Source organism: Tyto alba, unplaced genomic scaffold (genome assembly GCF_018691265.1).
Source record: "Tyto alba isolate M040663 unplaced genomic scaffold, T.alba_DEE_v4.0 Super-Scaffold_2, whole genome shotgun sequence".
NCBI lineage: Eukaryota > Metazoa > Chordata > Aves > Strigiformes > Tytonidae > Tyto > Tyto alba.
The window spans coordinates 87,065,195-87,089,964 of record NW_024881282.1 but is presented as its reverse complement, the minus strand read 5'-3'; the positions used below and the strand labels follow the sequence as shown (position 1 = coordinate 87,089,964).

The 24,770-nt window shown below is 40.0% G+C and overlaps 1 protein-coding gene across 1 annotated transcript in view; it reads right to left on the bottom strand.

Moving 5' to 3' along the window:
* Positions 1-24,770, bottom strand: part of MKLN1 (muskelin 1) — a 98,795-nt gene that overhangs the window by 33,494 nt on the left and 40,531 nt on the right. The window contains exons 7-9 of the mRNA XM_042791933.1: positions 21,662-21,739; positions 20,375-20,440; positions 12,017-12,129 (exon numbers count right to left, since the gene is read on the bottom strand). Of these exons, the coding sequence (XP_042647867.1) occupies positions 12,017-12,129; positions 20,375-20,440; positions 21,662-21,739 (257 nt within the window). The remainder of the gene's footprint in view (positions 1-12,016; positions 12,130-20,374; positions 20,441-21,661; positions 21,740-24,770) is intronic.

The window sequence follows — 24,770 nt, the reverse complement described above, 5'->3', positions numbered from 1 at the left end:
ACCATAAGAGAAGATTCAGTAAGCCCAAGTCTTTTCTAGCAAAACAGAAGGCAAATAACAGTTCTGACTAGTTTCCCTTTATCTGCTCCTGTGGTTATCTGAACTCATAACAAATCAGTGCAAGACTTCTCATTAAGCACTTGTACTTTAGATACAGTTTCATTGAACTGTCTTCAAAGTTGTTCGCACCTGCGATCGGCATTTTTTGCAGACGAATCTTCAAAAACTGACTGATTTAGTAAAGGCATTACCTCCCAAACAGAGAACATCTTAGTTAAAACAGATTCTAGTAAGTCATACCAACGACAGCGCCTAAATGATCTGAACAAACACTGGCTTTGGGGACTCTTTCCAATTCTCATCAGGAAGCTCCTGGCACACACGCTGCAGAAACCACACGTGAAAGCAGCTTGTGACTAGGCTAAGTCCTTATTCAGATGGCAAGAAGTGTGTTACGCTGCTTTGGCCAGTCCCTCCACTTATGCCAAGGCTGTGATGGCAATAGCAAAGCATTAGCATATCACATTTCTAACCTACAGGACACCAAACAATACCAAAAATTACTAAGCATGGGCACTGTTCGGTTTCTGTGGAACTCAATAAGTGCCCACACAGAGCTAAGACTAACCTGAACAAAATGGCTCTCTGCCACCCAGCACCACCGTACAATTAGCACAGCATAATAACGGCTAAGACTGATTAAACAGTATGTGCCATGGCCCCATTTTGAAGCGCTACAAAATACCCAGCTTCTATGCTCTGCTCTAATATCCTTCCTCAAACAGGTTGGTCTCCTTCTGTCTCTAAAATACAGATAAATGCGGGTGGGACGATGGGGAAAGGAAGAATATGTATAGCTAGGAGTACCCAAGACAGGCTTTCAATCTTTTAAGCACCCAGGAGCAACCAAGGCCAAATAGGATTTTTTGGTTTCGTCAGTGCTACACGAAATCCAATTGTGCAACGCCAAGTGAATACACAGTATACTTTATGAAAAGCCTTCTCAACATGCTAAGCCACTTTGTAAAATCTAATTAGAGCTTTCTTCATTTAACTTGCAAATGCTGAAAGCAATTATCCCACTTAAGGACTAACTTACAAAACGTTTTCAAAAAGCAACACAACAGCACTGAGAGACAACACTGCCTCCTTAGAATAATTGATTTGTTCCTATACAGGAGAGAAAGGATTGGGACTCAACTCCTTAGGGTAGGGTCTGCTCAAATAACTATTTATGCCAGAATCAGCATGCATCATCTTAGCAACAGCATCCTGGCATGCTCCGCTAAGGCACAAACATGATAGCCTTCATTTTTTGTTTTGCTTTTAAATAAATGTGCTATGAACCCACTTTAATGCGAACAGGGCTGCAAGAAGCCAGTTCCACTCCCCATCCCACCCCCGAAACAAAAACTAGGGGAGCTTGGCTTCGTTTGGTTATCATAACCTTTTGCAAATAAAGGGTTTTCAGTTGCAAGAAAATCTGTTTTATTCAGACTGATCCAGATGAAAAACCTCAGGAGCAAGCCTGGACCCTGCTCAAGAGTCAGGGAAATAAAAACAAAGAACAGCTGACTAATTCTCCCTTCTTGGTGCTGTAAAAGACTGAATGGAATGTGAACACTGCCTCAAGTATAAAGTTCAAAAATAAGCGTCATGAGGTAAATGCTCTTGTCCTAAAGCAAACTAGGACGAGGACATAAAAAGACACAAACAACCTACTTTGTTTCCAGTTCTGAGTGCAAGCTGTCATACAACAAATAGTCCCTCCTGCCTACACACAACTGAAGAGATTAATTGCTCTCATTTCCCAGTTTCAGAGTATAATTTATTTCCTCCTTCCCGTTCCTCCCTCTCCCCCCCTAAAAAAATAAGGGAAAGTTCTCCACAATCTTGAAAATGCAAGGAAACACATATTATTCTTGGCGTTCGTTCAAGTCTACACACTTTTTGAGATTAGAACTCATTAGTGATTTATCAATGCATCTTCAGCTAATGCGTATTCCCAAAATGTTTAATCCAAGGTGTAGCTCACAACGATTCGCTTTGTTCTAGACAAGTACTAAATTCAGTGAGAGAAGCTACAGCCATACACAAGATAAAACACTTTCATCCCATACGAGTTGCTCACAGAAGGCATCTTAAGTTTCTCATAACCTAGAGGTGGCAGAAACCTAACAAAATAATTTAATCTATTGGTTTTTTACAGTAACATAGGGCATTTTATTGCCCATCAGCCCAAAACACAAAGAAAATGAGCAGAGGCTGATGTATTGCTTCTAACGCCCACGGGATCACCCACCACATGCCAGGGGAACCAAGTCACGAGAGGGAGTGGGGTCTTGCACATTCAGTCACACGACAGGAGCATCACGACAGCGCTGGCAGCTAGAGCAGCCCAGCATGGGCACACGGCTAGCGTACGAGACCCTCCCATAAACAGCATATCCCAGCTACTTTCTCCTACTCTGTATGATGGCAGAAATCTGTACTACACGGGTCATCTGATGTCCAAGACTTGAGAACTCTCGCACTAGACTTAAACCTTTGAATGTCACACAGGGTAGACACAGCAAAGGATTAAACTGGTGTCTCAAATGTTTCTAAGAGCACGAGATCGGAGTCTAGCTTCAAAAAAAACAGATTCTGGATGCTCAATGTACACTCCATTCATTCAAGCACTCTGCAAGTTTGCCTTAAGTAAAAGCTTAAAGCAGCATATGAAGTTTAACAGTTACACTAGGTCAGCCACACGTTTCCACTCAAAGATATTCTTGACTCTATTTATGAAAGATAACAGATATTCCAACTTACTTTTACAGCTGCTGTACCAGCTATAAAGAATATTCTTTGAGAACGTGCAAGTTAAATATGTTCTGCCAATAAATATTTTGGGAAGCCTATTAAATAGATCAGAACCTGGCTAAGAATCATGATACTTAAAACTCCCCAGGACCAGCCCTGGAAAGCCATGGGTCTACACAATTTTTCACACAAAGCAGTTAAATAACTTACGACAAATATTACGTTTGGATATCCAAACATTTCTGACAAGTATTTGCAAATAATTAACTATTAATAAGTCTAGCCACAGCTAAGACAAGGAAGATGCCCTTCGGTCAGGCAGTTGACAGAGTATCTGAGCTATGGCTAATCTGCTTACAGGTACCCTCCTACAGGAGTGCAACTAAAGAGATTTAGTTGCAAAGTCCTTTCTGGGCATCTGACTCAGACATGATGGAGCAGATTAAAGTCAGAGGCAGCTTTTAGCACAGTTTTGATTCATCTCTTTAAGGTGGGAAAGCAAAAAAAAAAAAACAGGATGAAGGTCTTTTTTTTTTCCCCTCCCTTCCTAAAAGCATGCACACATTTGGAATAGTCCTAATTTCTCACTGTTGACACTTCACAGCCTCAGGCTGAGCCTTCCACAAAGAGACTTTTGCTGCTTAGACTAGAAGTAAAAAATAAATGGCCCGGTGTTCTATTTTTGACAGACTGTTCAATGAGCTTATAAGTCAAATGATTAAGCTCAGAGATCATACGACATGATCCTTATGATAGCAGTGGGCTGGATTTGATGACCTGTGCGGGGCCCATCCCTTCCAGTCCTACGTCAGACTGTTTGCTCCATCCTTCAGGGATCAGTGCAGGTTCATCGCAGCACAGACAAGCACAGACTCAGAGCAGCACATGAACACTGCTATGAAAATGAATTGATGCTTCACGTTCTATTCTCGTGACATTACCTACTGAGCATCCCAGCACGCCTGCTTGCAGAAACAACTAATTCCACAGTATTTCCGTAAAACAATCAATTAGAAGATGATCTACTGGCTCCTGATGAACACAGCTCTATAAAGTGCGCCTTATGAATGGACCCGGGAACTTTCCAACGCACCAATATTCTGCTTTTGAGAGCTGCGATGCATGAGTTTACCTACAGAGCAGAAACAACTTTGGCAACTGATGCCTGCGTTACTGCCAGTGCAGGGAGCCACATCCCTGGGTCACTGCTGAGCTATGTGCTCTCACTTGGCTTGCTCTCACACCAAGCTATCATCAAGGCCTTCCAGCAATGCGTAACACCGTGGCTCTCACGTTGCAATAAGCCAAGGCATCCTGTGATCAAGGGAATTTCTAGGCAAGTAAGTGGAATAGTGGAAAGGGGAAAAAACTCCCAGAGCTCCAAGCATGCAAACAGCATGAAATAGTTCTTTCATTTATGTGAAGCACGTTGCAGGAATGCATATGAAGGTCCTGTCTAGGCTTTAGTTTACAGTCAAAAATAAGTCATCCAGCCTACATGATTCAGCTTACAAATGCAAACAAGAGAAGCACTGAGACAATACCCTAGTACAAGACAACCTTGCGGCAAAAGAACATCAGTACTGTGCTATTTCTAACAAAAAGCATAATTTACCTGCAAACCAAGCGCTACTTACATTGATGAAGTGTGAATAAAATTGTAGCTTCTTAAATTTTAACAAGTAAACTGTTGCTTTGTTACACATCAACTGCTCATCTTTGCTTTCAGTAACACTGATGAAATATAACAGACGACCCACCACAGAACCAGAGCTTTCACCAGCTCTGAGAGATGGGCCCTCAGGACAACATCCCTCGTGTGCCGAATTTAACTAACCCCATTAACAATTGCAGGATGTTGAATGAGGTCATTTTTGCATGCATCATAAGTTCATGCTGTCCTCTCATTAGCAGTAACAATGGCTAGCAAAGGTCCAGCCAAGAGAGATTTTTCCATAGATGCCAACTATTCAGCTTAGCTACAGTCACACTTGCAGGCCAACAGGCTAGCAGACTGAAAAAAATATTTAACTAGTCATTTACGGACTGTTTAGCCACGAAGATGAGGATATAGCAAGGCTATAATTTTTTTAAGTTGCTTTGATTTTTTTTTTTTTAATTAATTGTCCTTGAAAAGCTGGCAATAGATAAACATGAAATAAGCCTAAATACTTTGACAGCCACAGGCTCTCAGATGTTTCTGAAGAAGTGAAGACAGTCTTACACTGATGACAAAGGAGTAGTTTGTACCCAGAGGTGTTAGAAAGTCACAGAAGTGGATGCAGAATTTCCTCCCTTAGGCTAACCCATGGCTATTCTGTATCTCAAGGATACAGATACTAAGTACAGTTTAACGCAGGCTTCCTCAGTTAGCTATTATAGCAACATGACAAGAGGAAAAAAAATATATATATATTTCAGAAGGGTATATTTTCAGCATTAAAAAAAAAACAGAACTGTGAAGACATGCTTTCTTTTGAACTAGAGTGACAGATTAGGAAAGACATAGCTTCCAAAATTTCTGTTTATATCACCTTTCAGCTATTCTGAGAGCATAATTTAGTTATCCAGCTGCAGAAACCGCATCAATTACCACTGGAAGCGCCAGCACACAGCTACTCTCTGCTGTGTCATAGTTTCACCAACAAGCCATCTTCGATTTTGCAATCATCTACACAGAGGAAAATCAGCCAGGAAACAGTGCAAGTACTTTCGTGGGAGGTCTGTGACACACCATGCTAGACCATTCTCTTCCATACAGTAAGAATAAGCATAACACATGGCAGCAAGCACGTGCGGAGCAGCTTTTAAAAACAGAGCACTGAAGACAAAGCATGAATGGGGCAATGCAAGGACTAAAACCCAACAGTTCCTGAATCCCACTATCAATAAAATCTAACACATACATACCCTGGAAAAATTCATGGATTAATTCCTATTAAACATACTTCTTTCCAGGTCCAAGAACTCAACATATCAACGCACTATCCGTCTTGCCAGTATATGCTCTTGAGACAGTCCAGAAACCTCCAAAACCCAGTGGCAGAAACACATTCTTAGCAGCAAAGTCCACAAATACTTACTATATTTTCAAGGATGTAATTACCCAGACAATTTAGCTAAGGATTGGCCTATGATACTACTTGAGGTTGCCTCCCGTATAATACCATATTGGGATAACTGATATTTCTTTAGGGATTTTTGTATTTGTATAGCTTGAAGAGTGTTAATGTAAAGGAAGTCTTTCACAGTCTATCTGAAATAAAAGACTCCTCCCAAAGCAAACCTGACTGATGTGTGAAGTTGCTTTCACCTTGCTGGCACGAGAACAAGCTTTCGTCCCACCTTCTACCCCCACATACTCTCCTGTCACTTTAACATCCTTTTCCCCATTATTCAGCGTGAAATGCAGGGTTCCAGGGATTCCAGCTGGCTCTTGACTTACAGGTACATATTTCTGTGCCTTTAAAACCCAAAGGGATATAAATCAGCATTCCTTACACCAATATCCATTATGTCACTAAATCCTTACCTGAAAATTCTGTAATACTTTAAGCAGTTGAACAATGTGTCATCTTCCCCGAGATGTATTCACAACCACCCTAGCGTGTCTCTGTGTACTGCCTCATCTGCAATTTACAGGGAACCGGATGATGCAACAACTTCCTAATAAAGTCATTTAAGTAAAATAAAGCTGCATTCCAGATCAGAGATCAGAGCAGTAAACTCATCATAATCTAGAGCTAAAATGGTGATTTTTATCGGAACATGAACACCACAAATCAACTATGCATGATGCATTACTTCAAGGTGTAAAAGTAGTTTACAGGCTGTACCCTTTGCAGCTGAAGGTTTTATGATGGTTTGGAAATCCACGTATAATCTGAAGGCTGGCACACACAAGCTTCAGGACTGCCAAAGTTCTGCAGCCTTCAAAACACCGTGCATAACGCATTTATTTAAGCACTCTCTTCTCTATGAGCCTGACTTCAGTATCAATATGTGAAAGAAATGGACCTACACACACTGAAACATCTGGTGTTAGAAATAACTTAAGTTTGGCTGGCCTTCTGCACTTTTTTCATGCTGGAAGAAAGAACTCCAGGCTCCTAGTGATGCAACCGAATAACTTAAGACCCAGAGCTGTTTTAAAACATGAATGATCTTTTCTTTAAAAAAATGTCAAAGTTAAAGACAAATAAACAAGAGTTAAGAGGACAGAGCTCCTTAGGCACACATGGTACCATAAGCAAACAAGAAGTTACCTTTAAAAGCTGAATACCTTTTCAAAAATGTTTATATTAAATAAATTAAATTTTTAAAAAAATAAGAGGTACTCCCTCCCTCAACAGGGTCTTTTTGTTTTAGGCTGCCTATGTGGAAGTCATTGGAGAAGTTGGTCAGGCATATCTGAAAGTCTCTAACATTTTGGAGAAAGAATACTGGCTAGAACATGTTAAAACCATTATGCTACTAAGCAGGGAGGAAAATAAACCATTAGCATGCAATATTTAGGATCAGCCTAGAATACTTTTCATTTGGTTAACTTCAGCATCTGCCGCCTTTGTCCCTACTTTTGCAGGCATTTACACTATTTAGGAAGTTGGCTCAGAGGTGTATCTGCAGTATCCAAGTTTCTATTGCAGGCTTTTGGGGACAGCTGCTTTCTCCCTATGTGCTTTTGTGGCACCAGGCATCTCATACAACTGAGCATCTGTACAACTGAAACTACTCACAAGTAGGACATGGCAGATTCAGTATATTAGATCTCAAGTCCATAAACATCACAGTATTTGAAACAAAAAACCCTCAAGTGACTTAAAGTGTCTTCCAAACTGTATCACCATCTGTGGGAAGAAGTCAATATTTGAGACTAGTTCAGTTCCTACACTTGAAACAGCACAGGGTAAAAGCTTTACATAGATAAGCTTACATACTTCTGCATCACACCCCAAAACAAAAAAAAAAAAAAAAAAAAAAAAACAAACAGTCATAGGCATCACAAGCGCTTACAAATGCATAAAATGCTTGTGTGGTAATATGACATTGAAAGCTTTGGATAAATTCATCCATGTCAACAAACAAAGAAATGCATGCAGACACCGCAGAAAGTTCAACTGTAAATACAGTAGCAGATGAAATTCACCCTGGCTCTCACTATTATAAGATCTTTCTACACTTGTCAGCTTTTACTTTTAGTATCCTGGAAAAGCACTTGGTCTTAGCAGCAAACTGCCACCTTACAATACACCGATTTTCTCAAACATTTTGAACATACTGAACGGTAGGCACTTGTTGACCTACACTTTTCTCCACTGTGAGAAAAGACTTATTCTCCCAACCAGTTAACCCATGACAAGACCTTCACTTCTACCTTTGGCAAGAAACACTTAAGTTTTTGAGAAACAGTGTCACCTAAACCTAACTCATTTACACAAGTTCCACATACTTCACAGAGCCGATTTGTGAGCAGGATTTTCCTCTAACAAAGCCAGGATGAGAATGAGTCAACATAGCATATTTACTTATCTGTACCGCAGAAGTTACTAGTTTGTGCAGTAACACACTGTTTGAAGGGAGATCCTGCATCTCATGTCTCTAGAAAATACTGAAACAAGGTACAGAAATACTAGTAACATACAAAACATGCCAACTATCACACTTCTTTTTTCTCATTTATCAAATGTCCAGAGGCATCAACATCCCTCAGCATTTTGATCCTATTTAAAATTCCACATAGCTATCAAATTACACCAAGTAAAGTCTTCCCTACAGTTGACTTAAACTGTCCTCCTGTACTAAATTTCACAAAATTCGCCTTCGAAAGAGCAAGTTGCTGCCTGGAAACTAGAAATGTTAGACATCAACATACACACATTACATTTCTCCATTAATTGACACTGGCCTAAAATCAAAATGCCCAAGGAATGACAAGGTTTGTTTTTTCAAAACTATTTATTCCCATATCCTGGAAAGGTCTAGTGCTCTACAACCGCTAATAAATTGTCTGGAGACAATGGCATTTGTCAGAATATTCCACTCTGGTCAGGGTAAAAAATCCGTAGAGGCTTTTAGACTAAACATGTTTTGGCTGTGCCTCACACCACTGGGTTCATAGAGCTGTTGCATACTCGAGCACTCCACCGAGGAGACAGAAGGGCAGAAGTTGTGGATACAGTTGAGAGCTCGTGAGCGGCTCCATGGTGCATCTCCTTGGAAGGATACAGGCTCGGAGGAGGATGGGTTGACAAGGACTGCAGGAGCCTTGCCAGATCCATACACTGAAGGGAAGGTGGGGATGTTTAATTTAGGTCTGTTTGTCCATCGGCAGCTGTGATACATATGCTGGAGGTTCAGCCCAACACTGCATGCAGGTCCTCTAGAGCCTCCTTTTTAAGACTCTAAGCGATCAGCTACTCCAGCAGTGCTGTGACCATTTTTTCCTGATGGAAAAAGGGCTATGGAAAGTTAGCTTTGACAGTCTAAAAGTTCAAAATCACAAAGGCAACTTCAAGTGACAAAGAGACATTTCTTCAGCTCACAGGCAAATTCTGAAAAACAGCAGCAACCGAGTTTACTGAAAAGGTCACACCACCTTAAAACACAGTGCAACAGAAGCTACAAGTACTTTATCCCAAAAGCATTGCTGTGTGTTACCCCAACGATAACACTGGATAAAATGCAAATTTTACCATGTTCTGTTCTTGTCCAAGCTAAATTATTGAGTGGCTAATTTAACCACTGTCACCGATTAATTAGAACAAAAGAGCTAAAAGCAGAACCAGCACAATACAAAACAAAAACAAGACTAAATTCAACTGTAATCTACCCTGAATATTTTTTAAAATTCCATGTCAACAGACATTTCCTTTGAGCAAATTGTTTGTGAACAGTTGATGTTCCTATTAGAGAAACATCTGGAGTCTTTGTTTTTGAATTTACTTCTCAACATTTGAGATTGACCTTTTAATTTCTAAATCAGGTTTTATCCAGATCTCTTTAGGAGGAAAAAAAAAAAAAAAACAACACACACTGCTGGTTTGCAAGTGCAGCAGCTGCCCCCGTTCACTGTACCCCCCCTAAAACCATGGACTATGCCTTGGCAGGTTCTCTTCTGAACTCCATTGCTGACTATATCCAGGCAGAGAGTCCTTCTAGAACTCCATTTTGAAAACACACACACATTTCTTTGCATTTTTCTCTATTAAATACACCTCTTCTTCAAAATTCCCCATACGTTCAACCCATTATCCCCTTTTTTTTTTTTTAAATTCCCCTATCTTGCTTCTTCTCAGTCCCTTCCCACCTTCCATTTGAATTTCCTGAATTTCCATTGCACTCGTAATTTTTTTTCCTCCAGGATCCCTTTATAGACACTTCATCAACTCACAACTCTTCTACTGTGTCTCCTCCACAACACTCCTTTGCATATCTCATCTTTCTCCCATCCCAGTGTTACCCTGCTAGAGGCAGGCATGAGGAACTTGAAGAGAAAACACACGCTGCTCCTGGCACTGCTGACGCTGTGCATCCCAGCCAGGCCTCCCAAGCTTTACACAACTCAACTGGATGCAGCAGAATCTCAGCAAGAAAGGAAATGAATCCTTAAAACACCAGAACAACCCACACTGGTGTGTGCAGGAAGAAAATACGGTAACCCTTCTTTGACAGAAAGGCCGTATTTCACTGTACCCCAAGCTAGACAAATGCACGCACTAAGTGGCTAGAAATTAAGAAAAGTGCTTATAAAGAGAGACAAAGGAAAGGCAGATCTAGCTGTTTATCTTTACCATACAGTCAATAAAAGAGATGAGTCCAAATTTCCCCTTTGTGCTATGTCACACACACATTCCTCCTTATCTTACGGAGGTTACCTGACAGGTAAACAGTGAGAAAAAACAGTAAAACCCATGGTTCAAGACAAAAGACAAGCAACACAAGCCCAGCCTACAGGACAGGACCCTGGTAGACTAAATCCAGCTTATGCATCATATCAGTAAACATACAAGTAGCCATGAGCAGTGATGAAAGTAATAAGAGGAAAAAAAAAAAAAAAAAACAAACAACTTACACTAAAAGTATAAAAAAAAACCTTACAAGTAAAAAAAAAAAAAAAGGACAATTTCACCTTTATACAAGCTCTATCATGATAGAAAATGGAATATCACGTTCAGTTTGTTATTGCCCATTTTGTAAAGGATGTTAGCAGCAGTAAGTGCATGACACAGAGATTTGAAGGCTGCGGGAAGTGCTGTACTGTGAGATTTTTTTTTTTTTCAGCTCAGGATATTTGTCCTACTTGATTACAACCTCTAAACACCTTTCCCAGGAAAAAATGGCAACATTAAATTGTTGTTTAATCTGGTACAGAAGCTCACAAAACAAGCTATGACAAGAAACTGGAAAAATACAAATGGGAAATAAGATGTTTTTATACTTTTTTCAATGAGTTGAGGAAGCCAACTCCTGAATTTGTCAAAAAGTGTTGCAACCTCAGACCTTTCATATCTTCAAGACGATGCTGCATGAATTTCTTGACGTTATGCTATGACAAACATGCAATGAACTCAAAATACAATAGCCACACAGAATTTTAACATTTCACAGTATACAGTAAAATGAGTTACACAAACCAAAAGTCTTAGACTTTTCTGTTACCTCCTATAACCCAAACTACATTCATTTCAGAGGTTTCATGTGTCAAATAGCGAGCAAAACAGGCCAAGGAAAATGGCTCAAATGAATACCACGAAAGCTCTTGGGATTGTGTGGCCTCTGGCAGTTATCCCCGTCCTCTAGATTTCTGTTTGTTAGCTGTCTATTTCTACTAATTTTTGACAAAAACTAAAGAAAATAAACAATTTGTTTCTGAAGCTCAACACCAGCATCAGGTCTGAAATGTTTATTAGCAAGTCTGGTTGTTCAGTCCTTTCAAATTACTTAACTCATGTTCTACTCACTGAACTGATTTTTGGTCAATCAGTCTGATCTTGAAAAATAAACCCTTCTCCTCCAGTAATCTTAACACTTCAAGTACACATCCATCTCACGTTTTCCCAACGTAAACATTACAAAAGTCTTCATAACTTGAAGATCTGAATTTTAGGGCTCTCACAGCACGCTATACATCAAACAAGCACTTCAGAAGAATGGCATTTTTCTGTGCAACAATTCATATATTATTAACAATACAGACATCTGCAGAACTTGCCTCTTTCTCGGTATCCCTGGATATACAGGTCCACTGGTTTTCCTTCACACTGTATGCCCAGAAGTCAGCCAAATCCTGAGTTCCATCCCAGCCACCAAACAAATAAACAGTTTCTATTAAAAAAAAGAAAGAACATGTTAATTTTATTTTAAAAACAAAATGCCTTTAAACAGGCTAGTACCTACGAAACATCTGGGACAGACAGACTACCAGAAGAGAAACTGAAACCAATTTTTACTTAAAGCACCACTCCCCTTTGAACAGAACCAGTCACCAAGACAAAGAAACACAGTTTGGTTCAGTAATGGAAGTTTTTAGGATTGACAGACAGACAATTCTCAAGAAATCATTTTCTATTTCTACATTTACATAAGAGGCAATCAAATCCACAGCCTTCAGATTAAAATTCAAGACAGACAAATGAAAAATGTTGAACATTTTGGATACTGTGCATTTTAGCCTATCAATGACATCTCAGCTTGTAGCCTGTTTGGTGCAAGATCTATACATTAGAAAGACTTTTGAGACAGCAGCAGCAAAGTTTTTCCGTTTAGTCCATCCCTTAAAGAAAAATTTACTTCAACTATGAAATCCTCTTCAAGGGAAATGCCTTACATGAAGTAACCTACCCGATGTCACAAAAGCAAGTAGACAAATAACGGATTTAATTCAGTATTTCAGGCCTATCTTCAGCGCCTGACACCATAACACCACAACCACTCCACGTACTGCAAGTTCGAAGGATTCTCAGACTCACTGATAAAACTAGATGAAGCCTCTGAACATTGGAAGCATTTAAGGAAGAAGTCTCTGTTCTGACATGGAGAGGTAACTAAACTGCTCCCATTATAGAAACATCACTATCTGGTCTCAAATGCTAAAAATACTTCATTTTTAGCCTGCATTAGAACACAAGAGAAAGCCAAGTCCAAGAAGAACAAGCCACTGAAGACTTGCAGAGCATTGAAAAGCTCCTTTAAAATCCACAAACCAGTTCTATTATGGAAGTAACGGCCAATTTTTAATCCAACACCAATTAAAGAGCAGGGTTAGAAGCGCGATTATAAAATGGGACTAGTCCCTGACCCTTACCTACCATCAGGATAGTGGTCATCACCATGGAAAGGTTACCCTGGTTCATTAACTTTAATTACCCTTCCTCCTGGACTCAGGGCTCCCAGTGTTCCCTGCAAAGAGCAGGTCCCTTTGTGCACATAAATTCTCACAGCTCACAAAACCCACATTACCACAACAGCTTCATTGATAGCCGAGAAAAATAAAAGATTTGGCACCAGCTAAGTATCCTATTGGGGCCTTGCCAAAACGTCATGCCTGCCTGCAAAGGCTTTGTTGTCTCAGATGAAATTTAATAGCAAACCTGAATGAATCTGATGAAAACTCAGATTTTGAAAGTTAACTAAATCAAGCTGACAGAATTAAACGGCATGTAAGCCCTGAAAGAGGAGTACAATCATACGGCCAGTGCAAACTGTGAGCATCCCCAGAGTCTGAGAGCAGCACTGATAACAGAAGTGCACATGAACAGTGTACCAAACTTACTTTTTGTCTGGACGTAAAACCCTAGCTCAAATCAAAGAAAGGCTCCATCACTATCTAGACTCAGAATGACTATTATTTTTTAGTCTTATGACATTACAGAACTACATACTTATTTTTATAGGAAGTTTCTGTACTTTAAAAGGAACATTTCTTAATGCATAAATGCATCCATTGCTGGTAATGTCAAGAAAATACTTCACTGTTCTTCTCAAGTTTGTGATTGTTCTCCCAAATATAAGGAAAAAATCATTGTTTTGTGGGGATTTTTGTTTGGTTGGGTTTTTTGATTCTGTTTTTTTTTTTTTTGTTTTTTTTTTTTTTTCCCAAGTCAAACTTCAGTCTGTTCCCCAACCAGTGTCACACCTTCTGCTCTATTTGTCAATTCAGATCACGTGTTATGGGTTATGTTTTCAGCCTGTATGCAGAGATCCAACCAGGACAGACCCAGCATGAATGCCCAGCACTCCCAGGCATTGCCACCTAAACAACATACCAGCAAATACTCAAAGACAACAGCAGACACAGGGAAGAGACCACAAACTTCCAAGCAGCAGGAGTGGGGAAGCTTGAGGGGAGCACAGCAGTCTCACATCAATATAACTACTACTACTTTAGGAGCACTAGGGAACTCAAGATGCAAGCAGTGCATCTTGCTCTGGCAGAGGGAAGGATTCTTCCTTTGTATCCAAGCAATATGTAACAGGGCAATATTGATGTTGCTTTATTAAAGCAAGCCTCTATTCTGCTTTAGGGACAGAGCAGAAGAATTTTCAAACCTACCTGCAAGGCAAGAAGAAAAACATGAAAGTGGTTATATTTATCCACAGCTTTTACCAGCTACATTTAGGAAGTCAAACTTCTCCTCCAGCATCTTAACCTTATCTCCTCCACATTTATTTTTGAATACAAATTCAACACTTTGAATTAAATATGTTCTGTGAATATTTCTGAACTGATTGCTTAGTCAAAAATGTTTCTAAAATGTCTGAATTCTTTTCTTCCCTTACTCTCTGGAAGACTAGAAGGTGCAAGCACACTCCTCAAATTATTAGAGAATGCATGTTCCCAAAAATTAACAAATTTCCTGTCAATCGCTCCTTAATTTCCATTTTTCAGAAGTATATGCAAAGCAGACTTCTCTAAACCCTGTTAAATTCCTAAAATCCTGGGGGTTTCAGTCTAGGTTCACATATGTTCTCCAAGTCAGCTTTTTTAACTTCTTTTTATTCCATCTTCTCTGTGTGGTGAAATCCTTCGTGGGATTCTGGTACAGTAGGTGTTCCTCATCTGATCAGGATGTTACGTGGCAAACTGCTAAAGCCAGGATGATAAAAGATGATTGGTATGCCTGAGCATCCCTCTTTTTAACTTCTAATAAACAGGCACAAGGAATACATTCCAATCCTGGTGACACATTTAACTAAATACTTTGGTCAAATGGTACTTCCATGTCTCTGCTGGAACAGCTCTCCATAGAATATGAAAGAATTAGGGACCTAACCCACCTCTGCAAGTCACCCGGTCCATCAGTCATCTCCCAATTCCCTCACAGTAGGGCTAATTTCAGCATCAGACCAGGTTGCACAAGGAAGTATTCAGTTACACTTTGAATATCTCCAAAGATGGGTATTTCAGACGGTCTGGACCCCTGCTCCAATGACTGATCATCTTCCTTACAATTTTTTTTTTTCCCCTAATATCTAACTGGAATTTCCCTTGCCGCAATGCATCCATTGCCCTTCATCCTACCCCTCAAAATTAGTCTAGTGACCTTCCCCATGCTCTCCCACCAGCAAGTTGAAGACAGCTCCAAGATCCTCCGATGAGCCTTCTCTTCTGCAAGCTGAACAAAACCAGCTCCCTGAGCCACGTCCTCATATATCATGTGCTCCTGATCACCTTGGTGGCCCTTCACTGGGCTCACTTGCAGGTTGTCACCATCCTTATTGTACCAGAGAGCCCAAACTGGGCACAGTACCCCAGATGCAGCCTCAAATACCAAACAGAAGAACATCATCCCTCCCCTTAGCCTGCTGACTGTACTTCTGCTAATACGGCCTAGCAGGAGGTTGGCTTTCATCACCACAAGGACACACACTGCTGACGCACATTCAGCTGTCTACCACCTTTCAAATCTTCTTTCCATGCAGTCAGTCACCAGCCTATACTACTGCACAGAGCTGTTACATCCGAGGTTCAGGACTCTGCCTTTGTCTTGGCTGAACCTCACAAAGCTCTGCCAGCAGCCCGTCAGGGTCCCTTTGACTCCCAGCCCTGTTCTCCAGGTAATCAGTCACTGCCCTCCCAACTTGCCACCACCCCAAACTTGCTGAAGGTGTATTTGAGAAGCAGTGTCCCTAGAACTAAGAAGGACTCAGCTCAGAATTGAAAAGCCTAGGTGTAAGATATCTCAAAAATCTTCTACAAAAGGATGTTACGTGCCTAGGTGGTAACCACAGATTTAGTTATCTGCAAGCAGCATTGGCCACTTTGTAAGGAGCACTTAGAGCACAATTACAAAGCCAGACCTTAAATTTTCTTGAAGCACCACATCACCCAGCTTGTGAATCATAGTTCAGTGTAGACAGTGGCTGGATATAAGTTTTTTCAGGCTAGGGCTGGTCTGGGTAGGCATGCAGTCTTTCTCTCAAATGTGAAAGCCCCACAAAGTTGTGTAACCTCCAGGATTCAGCAGCTGTTTGTGTTTCGGAGCGCAGAAGCCATCTGTGTTTTGTTTCAGAGATCGCTTCATCTTGTACACAAGTCCCATCTTTAAATATCTTATGGATAGCAGTGTTCTCCTCAGGCAAAACAGCACCCTTCTTCATGTCTGCTGCTCTCACTTCATCTTTCCATGCTGCTTTTGAACCAGCCTCATCACTTCCACTGCGTTGCCCACATATACTATGGGCACACTGCGCCCACTGCTCTGAATCTCCCACTGTTCCCAACCTACAGATTTGTTCTCACTTATCTAATGGAATGAAGTAAGCAGAACTCCTTCCTATAAAAGAAAAGGCAAAATAATGTACAACCAAAATAACAGAGTAGCTTCACCTCAGTGAGTGAATAGAGGTAGCATCCATAAAGGAGATTTCACTAATATTTTTCCTCAAAAAAATGTTTCACTTGCCAAAGAAGAGAGAAATGCAGACAAAAAAAAAAAAATCATCCTTGTTGCTTAGCTATTATTTCTAAAACAGGCTCATCAGCAAGCTTTAGACAGCTTTATCGAAATGAAATAAAAGATGAACATTTAAAACAAACAGAATATGTCACAAAACATTCTTGTTAGTTTGTGGGTTTGTTTTGTTTTTTTTCTTCTTAATAGAATGATTTCTATAGTCTGTAATCCTGTTACCAAAATAAATCATATGGCTTTATGGACTACACAGTCGTTCATATAAAATTCTGTCTGCCCTGTAAGAGGGAAAGAGACCAATTCCACCTTAACTATGGAATTATAAACCAAATGTCCAAAACACACTACACATATTCCTCTAAAGTATCAATGTTATTCCTTAAAAGTTGAATTTGGCAATCCACTTAGCCATTTCCACTGTATTCCAGAATAAGCATTGGTATTTCAAAATGCATGCCATACCTGAATTGTAAAAAGGCCTGAGAGGGCATAATCAAAGGTATGTTAATCAAGGTACAAGTGCAAGATGCCTACATCCTTGTCCAAAACTGCATTAGGGCTTAATGCATCTGGGAACACAATACTATATATAAGTCTGCATTTTATGGCTTGAATATTTCACCAAGGCCTCCATAAATAGCTGCACAGCTTTTCATGACTGACATTCAGCACACCTAGTACAGCATGTTCTTGGGTAGTTTTGGGGTTGTTTTCACTTTTGGTGTCTTGGGGATACTTTGGCTTTAATCTATGCACCTGGGTTATGCCTACTCAAATACTTCCCCTTCCTTGTAGGAAAGCGCGGAAAACTCTCCAACCTCTCAAATGGAAAACTACATGAACAGTGGTTTCCAGCTATAACCAGGAATGCCTCTTAGTAAATGTTTCTACACATGCACATCAAAACCAACTTGCTAATTCTGCCATCCACAGTCATTCCAGTCCGAGTGTTAATATGATCAAAAGCATGGAAGACATTGTGAGAATCAGTAACTCCCAATTTTTTTTTTTTTTTTTTAATATAGGAAGATACCAGGCTGCATTCTAAGTTCTGTATCCCAAAATGCCTACACTTCCACTTCCAACTGCTTTAAGAGATTTTTTCAAAGCACAAAGAACACTACATTTAATTCTAAGACAGCTACAGCAGGTATTAAGAGCATGAACATCAGATGGAAATGAGCTACAGCACAAGTTGCTGGCTGCCAGCAGAGATGCCAGAATTGCTCTTTCAGTTACTTTCAGCCTACCCACACCGGAAGATAAAACATGCTAAAAGGCAGCTTAGACCATGTTAAACTATATTCTACCTGAAATTCAGAGCATAAACAGAGTCTCAGGGACTCAACGCACTATCAGTAACTTGAGATCTATTTCAACTGCTTACTGACCTGTATCCTCTAGCCTAACACTAACACATGAGCATCCAGCAGGCTCGGTACTATGACAAAGTTTATTAAAATCTAACTTATATTTTCGTAGTCAATAATAACTGGTTATTATTTCCTTGAGGTTAATCAAGAAACAGATCCATTTATAGTTCAGTTATAGCTACAGCAGGTCTGGACATCAGAGATTAAAATTTGCTTCCAACACCTATTCTATGTAATAGGAAACTTCAAAAGACTCCTATGTATGATTTTGGTGTTTCACCTCATTTCTAAAGATTAAAGTTGAAGAAAATACTCATTTTTGAAAAGGATCTCACCCCTTTAACAAGTGCAAAGTGAACTTATTTTTCTTCAGTTGCCAAAGACTTCTGAAAAAAAAAAACAGTGTGTGGGTAAGGAAGGGAAGATGGAAGATGTCTTTGGAGGAAAGAGTGCCGCTGCTCCTTTTTCCATCAACACTAGATTTGCTCAAGGTTAGCCAGGGAGCTTTACAGTCTGTAAAACACATCCTGACACAACTGGCTAAATTCCCACACTCTCATTAAACACTAAGTATATTCAAAAGGAAAACTCCAGCAATTAGCAACAGCTGGTTTTAAGAGTAACAGCACCAAGAACTTCCCCATGTCTGTTTATGAGCCAGGGCGATTTGATTTTTTGCCAAATCAAATGGCAAAACTGATCATCTCAAAAACATTTAGGCTTTTACAAGCCTCAGTGGGCCTGGAAGCAAAACTAAGATCAATGTACGAAATAGCCAACAGAGAAACTTTCTGAAGGTATCCCACCACCACTGGCTAGAGCTGCAGCAAGAAAAGGACTAGCATGACACAGGGAGAATCCAGTTCTCCCACACTGGGACTCTACCTCTGTAGGTGCTCTCCAGCCAGTTTGTGCAAGTGAAAAAAAAAAAAATATCGATGCTTTTCATTGCCTTGTTAAAGCAGAGTGAAAACTTGTGTCAAAGGCAGAGATAATAGATAATAAGCTTACTAGGACTTAAGAAAACCAACAGGAATGGAAACAAAGACCCACACTACCCTGACTGTGCAATTTGCAGGAGGTCTAAAGGACTATCGTTTCCAAGTTGACGAGCTTCATGTTTCTTCGTCACGCCCGGGACACGGTCCCTGGCTACTTATTCACCAAGGCCACTAGAGAGCGTCCACCGCTGCTTTTGCAGGCAAACCCCAGCAACCCTCCAGCAGCACTTCATGCTCCTGATTCTCAAACCTCTTCCACCAAAAAAAAAAAAAGTTTGCTTTCATATACAAAATAACTCGAGTGCTTTCTCTAGAGCAGTAACTACACTCTGAGTAAAAGCCAAAGACTGCAGCTACTGCTGCATTTTTGCTTGTTCACTATGACTTAGCAAATTACTCTTGAAGGTACTATCCTGTCACATGCTTCAGTCCCCTCCATATGACCACAACAGATACAGTCATAGTAATGTTTTGCCAACTCCCTCAATGCCACCCTCCATTTCTCTCTGCTACTCTCACCCCAAATCCTGTTTCTCCTTTCCTAAAAACAATCCCTTTACTCATACAAATCGTTTACTTCGCAAAGATGCAGGCAGATGCATTCCTCTTTTTAGTAAGGAATGACACACCACAGAAATCTGACTAAATAAAAGCAACAAAAAGAGATAGAAAATTATGGAGAGCAACCATCACCAGAACTGTTACTTACACCCCTCTCGCACTTACTTTTCTCTGCAAGCTCTTTGAAGCAGAGGCTGAACCATTCTTTAAACTGCTGTTGGAAAGATCTTTGTAAAAAACATCTAACAAATTGTATTTAACAGGAGTTTTTTGCACACTGTGGAAATTAGAAGTCACTCCAACCAAAATACAGGGAATGTTCCAACACATCAGATCTATTGCTTGAGAAGTATTCCAAAGAGCATAGTAAGTAGCAGATAAGGGAAATTATCAACCCTAATTTCTCTTCGCTTGTTTAAGATCCTGCCCAAAGAGAGTAGGAGGGACAAAAAATTAAAACCGATTGTTCTTGATTTCTTAGTTAAGACAAGACCACAACTAAGGCATAACAGAGAATTAATAGGGAAGAAGGGAGGGGTGGGAAAGTGAGTTGGAGTCTAGCTCCAGAAAGAAAGCAAAGTATTTAACCAAACTATTAGAAAGCACCATTTTCTCCTCAAAACCTGAACTTAAGACAGTCTCTGAAGAAAAACATATTTGCATATTTATCTGAAAAATCTCTTATTAAATATTTGAGTTAAGAAATTTTGCAACTACTCACCTGTCTGAACATCTATAACCATCTGATGGCCACCTCTCATTCCTGGTCGGCTATCTTCTCCATCACCTTTAAAAAAGAGGGAGGGGAGAGTTTTCCATTGTAAGATTTTTAAATCAAAAAAAGATACAACCTCACATATAGCCTAAATACCATGGGGAAGCAGAGCAACTTCGTAACTCACCGTTCTTTAAACATTAGCACAACACTTCCTCCAGGTAGTACTCTTCTGTGAATTACAAAACTGTGCAGAGTTTTATATTGAATTATCTAGTGGCTGATAGTACAGATAGTTACAGTGAATACAGTACTCTACTGCACTTCTGAGAGCCTTGGAAAGGAGCTAGAGAGTTCCTGAAGCATGCCAGTCTGCACAAATGAGGTCTGAGCTATCTTTGCAGCTCTCCAGCAGTGAGGACACAGACAACCTTTTGCTCCCCCTTCCATCTCTCCCCACCCCAGAGCTGCCTGAAGACTGAGCAGGGAGAACAGATACTCAGACAACACAGCAATGTATCCATGGGGTGGAAGAAAAGATGTATAGATATAGCATAGCCATGTCTGCAATAATTACTTATTCTCACGTGTAAGGGAATTCTAACTGTCCAATTAAAGCAGCTTTCCAACCACTTTAGGTACCTTAAATATTAAGGACTTGTCATCTATGGAAACCAACATTAAAAAGATAACCTTCATTGTGCTGGAAGAGAAATCTGTTTATATTCATAGATAACCCTTCTCAAGAGGTTGGGTACAGTGCTCCACGTTTGGCAATTATCACCTTGAATCCTACATTTGCTGTATGACAGTGACTTTTGTATTTTGCAGTCAAGGCTGCTGCTATAAGTCTTCTCTCAAGGCAGAAAGCAATGAAAAAAGATTCTGAAGCTTACACTTACTGTATAACAGACCAAGACTTCAAAAAACGCATCTTAAATTTTAAATACTTCCTGTTAAGATAAGATACTCATTTGCCACTCTTTGCTGTACGTTTAAATTGACTCCAGGTGTTAAATTCAGTCACAGATGCAACCTATATTCTGAGATTTGTTTCTGAACTGATAAGCCATCCTTGAAGTTACAGCTAGTGCTCCTGTAGTGTTCCTTACTCAACCGGGAACCAGTTTGCAACTAACTTCGCAGACAAATACAAATTTTTCATAGATTAAACCATTCCCTAGAACAACTGTCCCAGAGGAGGCTTTCTTGCATTATTTTCTTGCTCAAAATCCTCAAAGGAACAAGATAGAACTGGCAGTACATGAGTTATATCTTAAGAAATGTCCTTACCTTTGGTGCTTTTGGGGATGATCTGTCCCCAGCGAGGTTTGTATTCTTGTTGACTGATATACTGATTGAATAAGCCATCTGTAAAACAAAAATTTTGCTGTATGAAACACTTATATTTCTACTATTGCAAAACCACTTTTAATGCAGGTAACTTCAGCCTAACTCAATCCAGTATGCTACTCCAAAGCCTTCATTTTAAGTAAATTCTTTATATATGTCAGTTAGTTTGTTAAACTTCTTAATGAACTAACTGTGTAAGCACTAAAATAAGAAGAATACTCTTTACTAGATCAATCAAGAATTACCCAGTTTTCCTGCCAGGTCATGCCAACTGTCTATAAATCTCCAGTGTGGTGTATTTAATTAAGAAACGAAACCCTCCCCCTTATTTAAGCAAAAGGAAAGCTGCCAGTGCATGTAAAATTCAACCATTTTAGTATACGGTTAGTAAAAACTAGGTCAGGCAACATCTCTGGAGCTTCACTTAAGAAGAAGAGGGAAGAAAAGCAGATTGTTTAAATACTATGATATGGGACAACCAAGGACTGGATGAAAAACAAAATAATAGTTTACATTCTCTTCAGAGAGTTAAGCAAGAAGAGAAACAGAAGACGCATTAGGTCACTGGCCAGATATGCCAAGTGCAGCATTTCTGTAAGAAGTATTAACTCCAGCACTCTCCAAGCTCCCCCTGTGCCTCCCTCTCTCCCTCTGTACACCTAACACATTTCATCTCTTCAGCGTCGAGAGGTCAGTTCCTAATTCTGGTTACATGTCATCAGTCTACCACGTAAACGTTAATTTTTTAAAAAGAAGATTCATAACACCCACACTCTTTGGGATTGCTCTTCAGTCTGCGAAGGGCTTAGCAAGCATTTGGGGAACTTGTTGCTAACTGCTCTTCAAATGTCTCCTCTAAAAAACCTACCTCACCTCCTGCAGGCACAACCAACTATTCGACCGCCAATGTCCAGCACCTTGACCACTGCTAACCTCGCTACATCCCCCCCATCACCCCATCCTCTCAAGACACAAACTCTTCATGACAAGTGTTTTTTCCGCATTTATGCATTACCAGAAAAAAAAAAAAAAAACGGGAGTTCAGACACCCAGTTTACATCACTAGTACTGTGCTAACTACCACAGGCAGACTCAGGACCTGAATGTTAAATTTACACGGTTTTGTACTGAAACGCCACGTTGCGCGTACACCGCTCAGATGTGGGATGCATTTGGGGGTCCTCAATCATGTAATATCCAAAAGCTATGCTCTCTGGTAGAATGGCACCCCGCAAACTTGCTCAGGAAGCAAGTTTTACATTCCCCAGCAGAGAAAGGAAAACAAAATTACTAAGTTGCATCTAATACTTTTTCATTCTTCCAACCCCGGTAATTGTGGCTTAGAGGTAAGAATTTAACAGACTATGAATGCCTCCATTTATTTATAGAAAATCCCTTGGTAGGCATACAGACAAAAAAAGAATAATCCTTACTGCATACATCCCTATTTATTTACAAAAAGGTAAAAATCTTTGTTAAGCATGACACAAGGTTCAGACAATATTTTAAAGTGTTTCCTGGCATCCTGTAGTTTGTCGTGACTGAAATCCAGGTTTTAATTAAAACCCAAGCCAGCAAGTACTTCCTGGGAGAGGATGAATACTCTATTTAGAGACCATCTAATAGGAAAATAAGGGCACTCAAGAGCTCCTGAAAGGTGCTGAATTCAGTCTTAAAATACAAAACTGCTTTCAACTTTCATAAACTGAGCTCTGCAAGCTTTTCAAATGAAATATTCTGTGAAAGCAGGGCAGATTTACTTTCACCTGTCTTAGAGCCAAACACATCAGCTCTCCCTTAGCATTAGGTAATTGAGGAAAGCCAAAAGTTTGCTCAACGTATGCAGGAAAGTGGTTTATTTTGGTTTTAAGAGTAGGGTTCTTAACTTCCAATTCTGTAGCATATACGAATTTGGGACAAGACACGAGAGGTTTTAAGCTTGAGACTTCATGAATTCTGATTCAGAAAAGCCAACTTCCAAGAGAACAAATACATGCGCTGCAAGAAATCCCATACTGACTCAGGCAGATTTTTCTAGCCACAAACCTAGACAGAAATCCAGCCTTTTGGTTATCATTAGAGTGTTCGGTCTTGAAGACAGAACGCAAAACCGTATTTATCCCTATGGCAGCCAATAGATAATTGGACATAAATAGCCCAAGAGGATGAATTACACCACATACGATCTGAAAGGGTGATTTAACCTCTCTCCCATGCTCAACACCCACAGGCTGCACTTGTCAAGATATGACACTTCTCCCCTACTGTGCCTTCAGCCTCTTTTAATAATGCTTCTTGTCTTCCATGGGACATTGGTTTGGAAATATTCCAGCTTGCTTCCCAGAAATGTTTCTTTCTGCTGGGAGCAGTTCCACATTCATTCTACTTGCACTGCAAACCAGCAGCAGCTTGTTTTGGAAGCTGAATCACCACCTGTCTGACACCACCAGGGAAAAAAAAGGAGGATTTCTAGGCGGATTCTGTATCCGATGCCAAACCTATTCTAGAGCACTCCTTATGTTTCTTGCCAGAATAGCACTGCTGACCAAAAGGTCTCCAAAGCTTCTGTGAGGCACTGAGGACCAAGTCTAGGCCTGTTCAGGTTTGTCAGCTGCTTCCAATGAATCAGTAGTTTAAAATAAATTTCAAGACTCCTGTAGGAAAAAAAAGTGTTAAGTGCAAGTTTTTAACAGAAGTCTTTTCCTCTGCTCCAGAGGCCTCTCATTTCAATGTCCATGTTTACTCCCTGAAATTACGGCCAAAACCAGTACTTTTATTTTGTACTATTTTCAAGCCCTTCACAGCAAGTTGTGACGCATTTTGGATGTAACAACATGAAGTTCACAGTGGTAAAGCTTAGTAAATTCTACCTCCCTGATAACTGAAGCCTTTATTTTGTCAGCCAATTACAGGTTACCTAGAAAGGATTAGGACAAACATAGCGGACAAAAACATTTAACCGGCTGAAGTCAATCAGGAACAAGTAGAAGTTGTATTAGAGTTTCTTTTTAGACAACACACTTATCTAGATAGAATTATTAAAATCTAT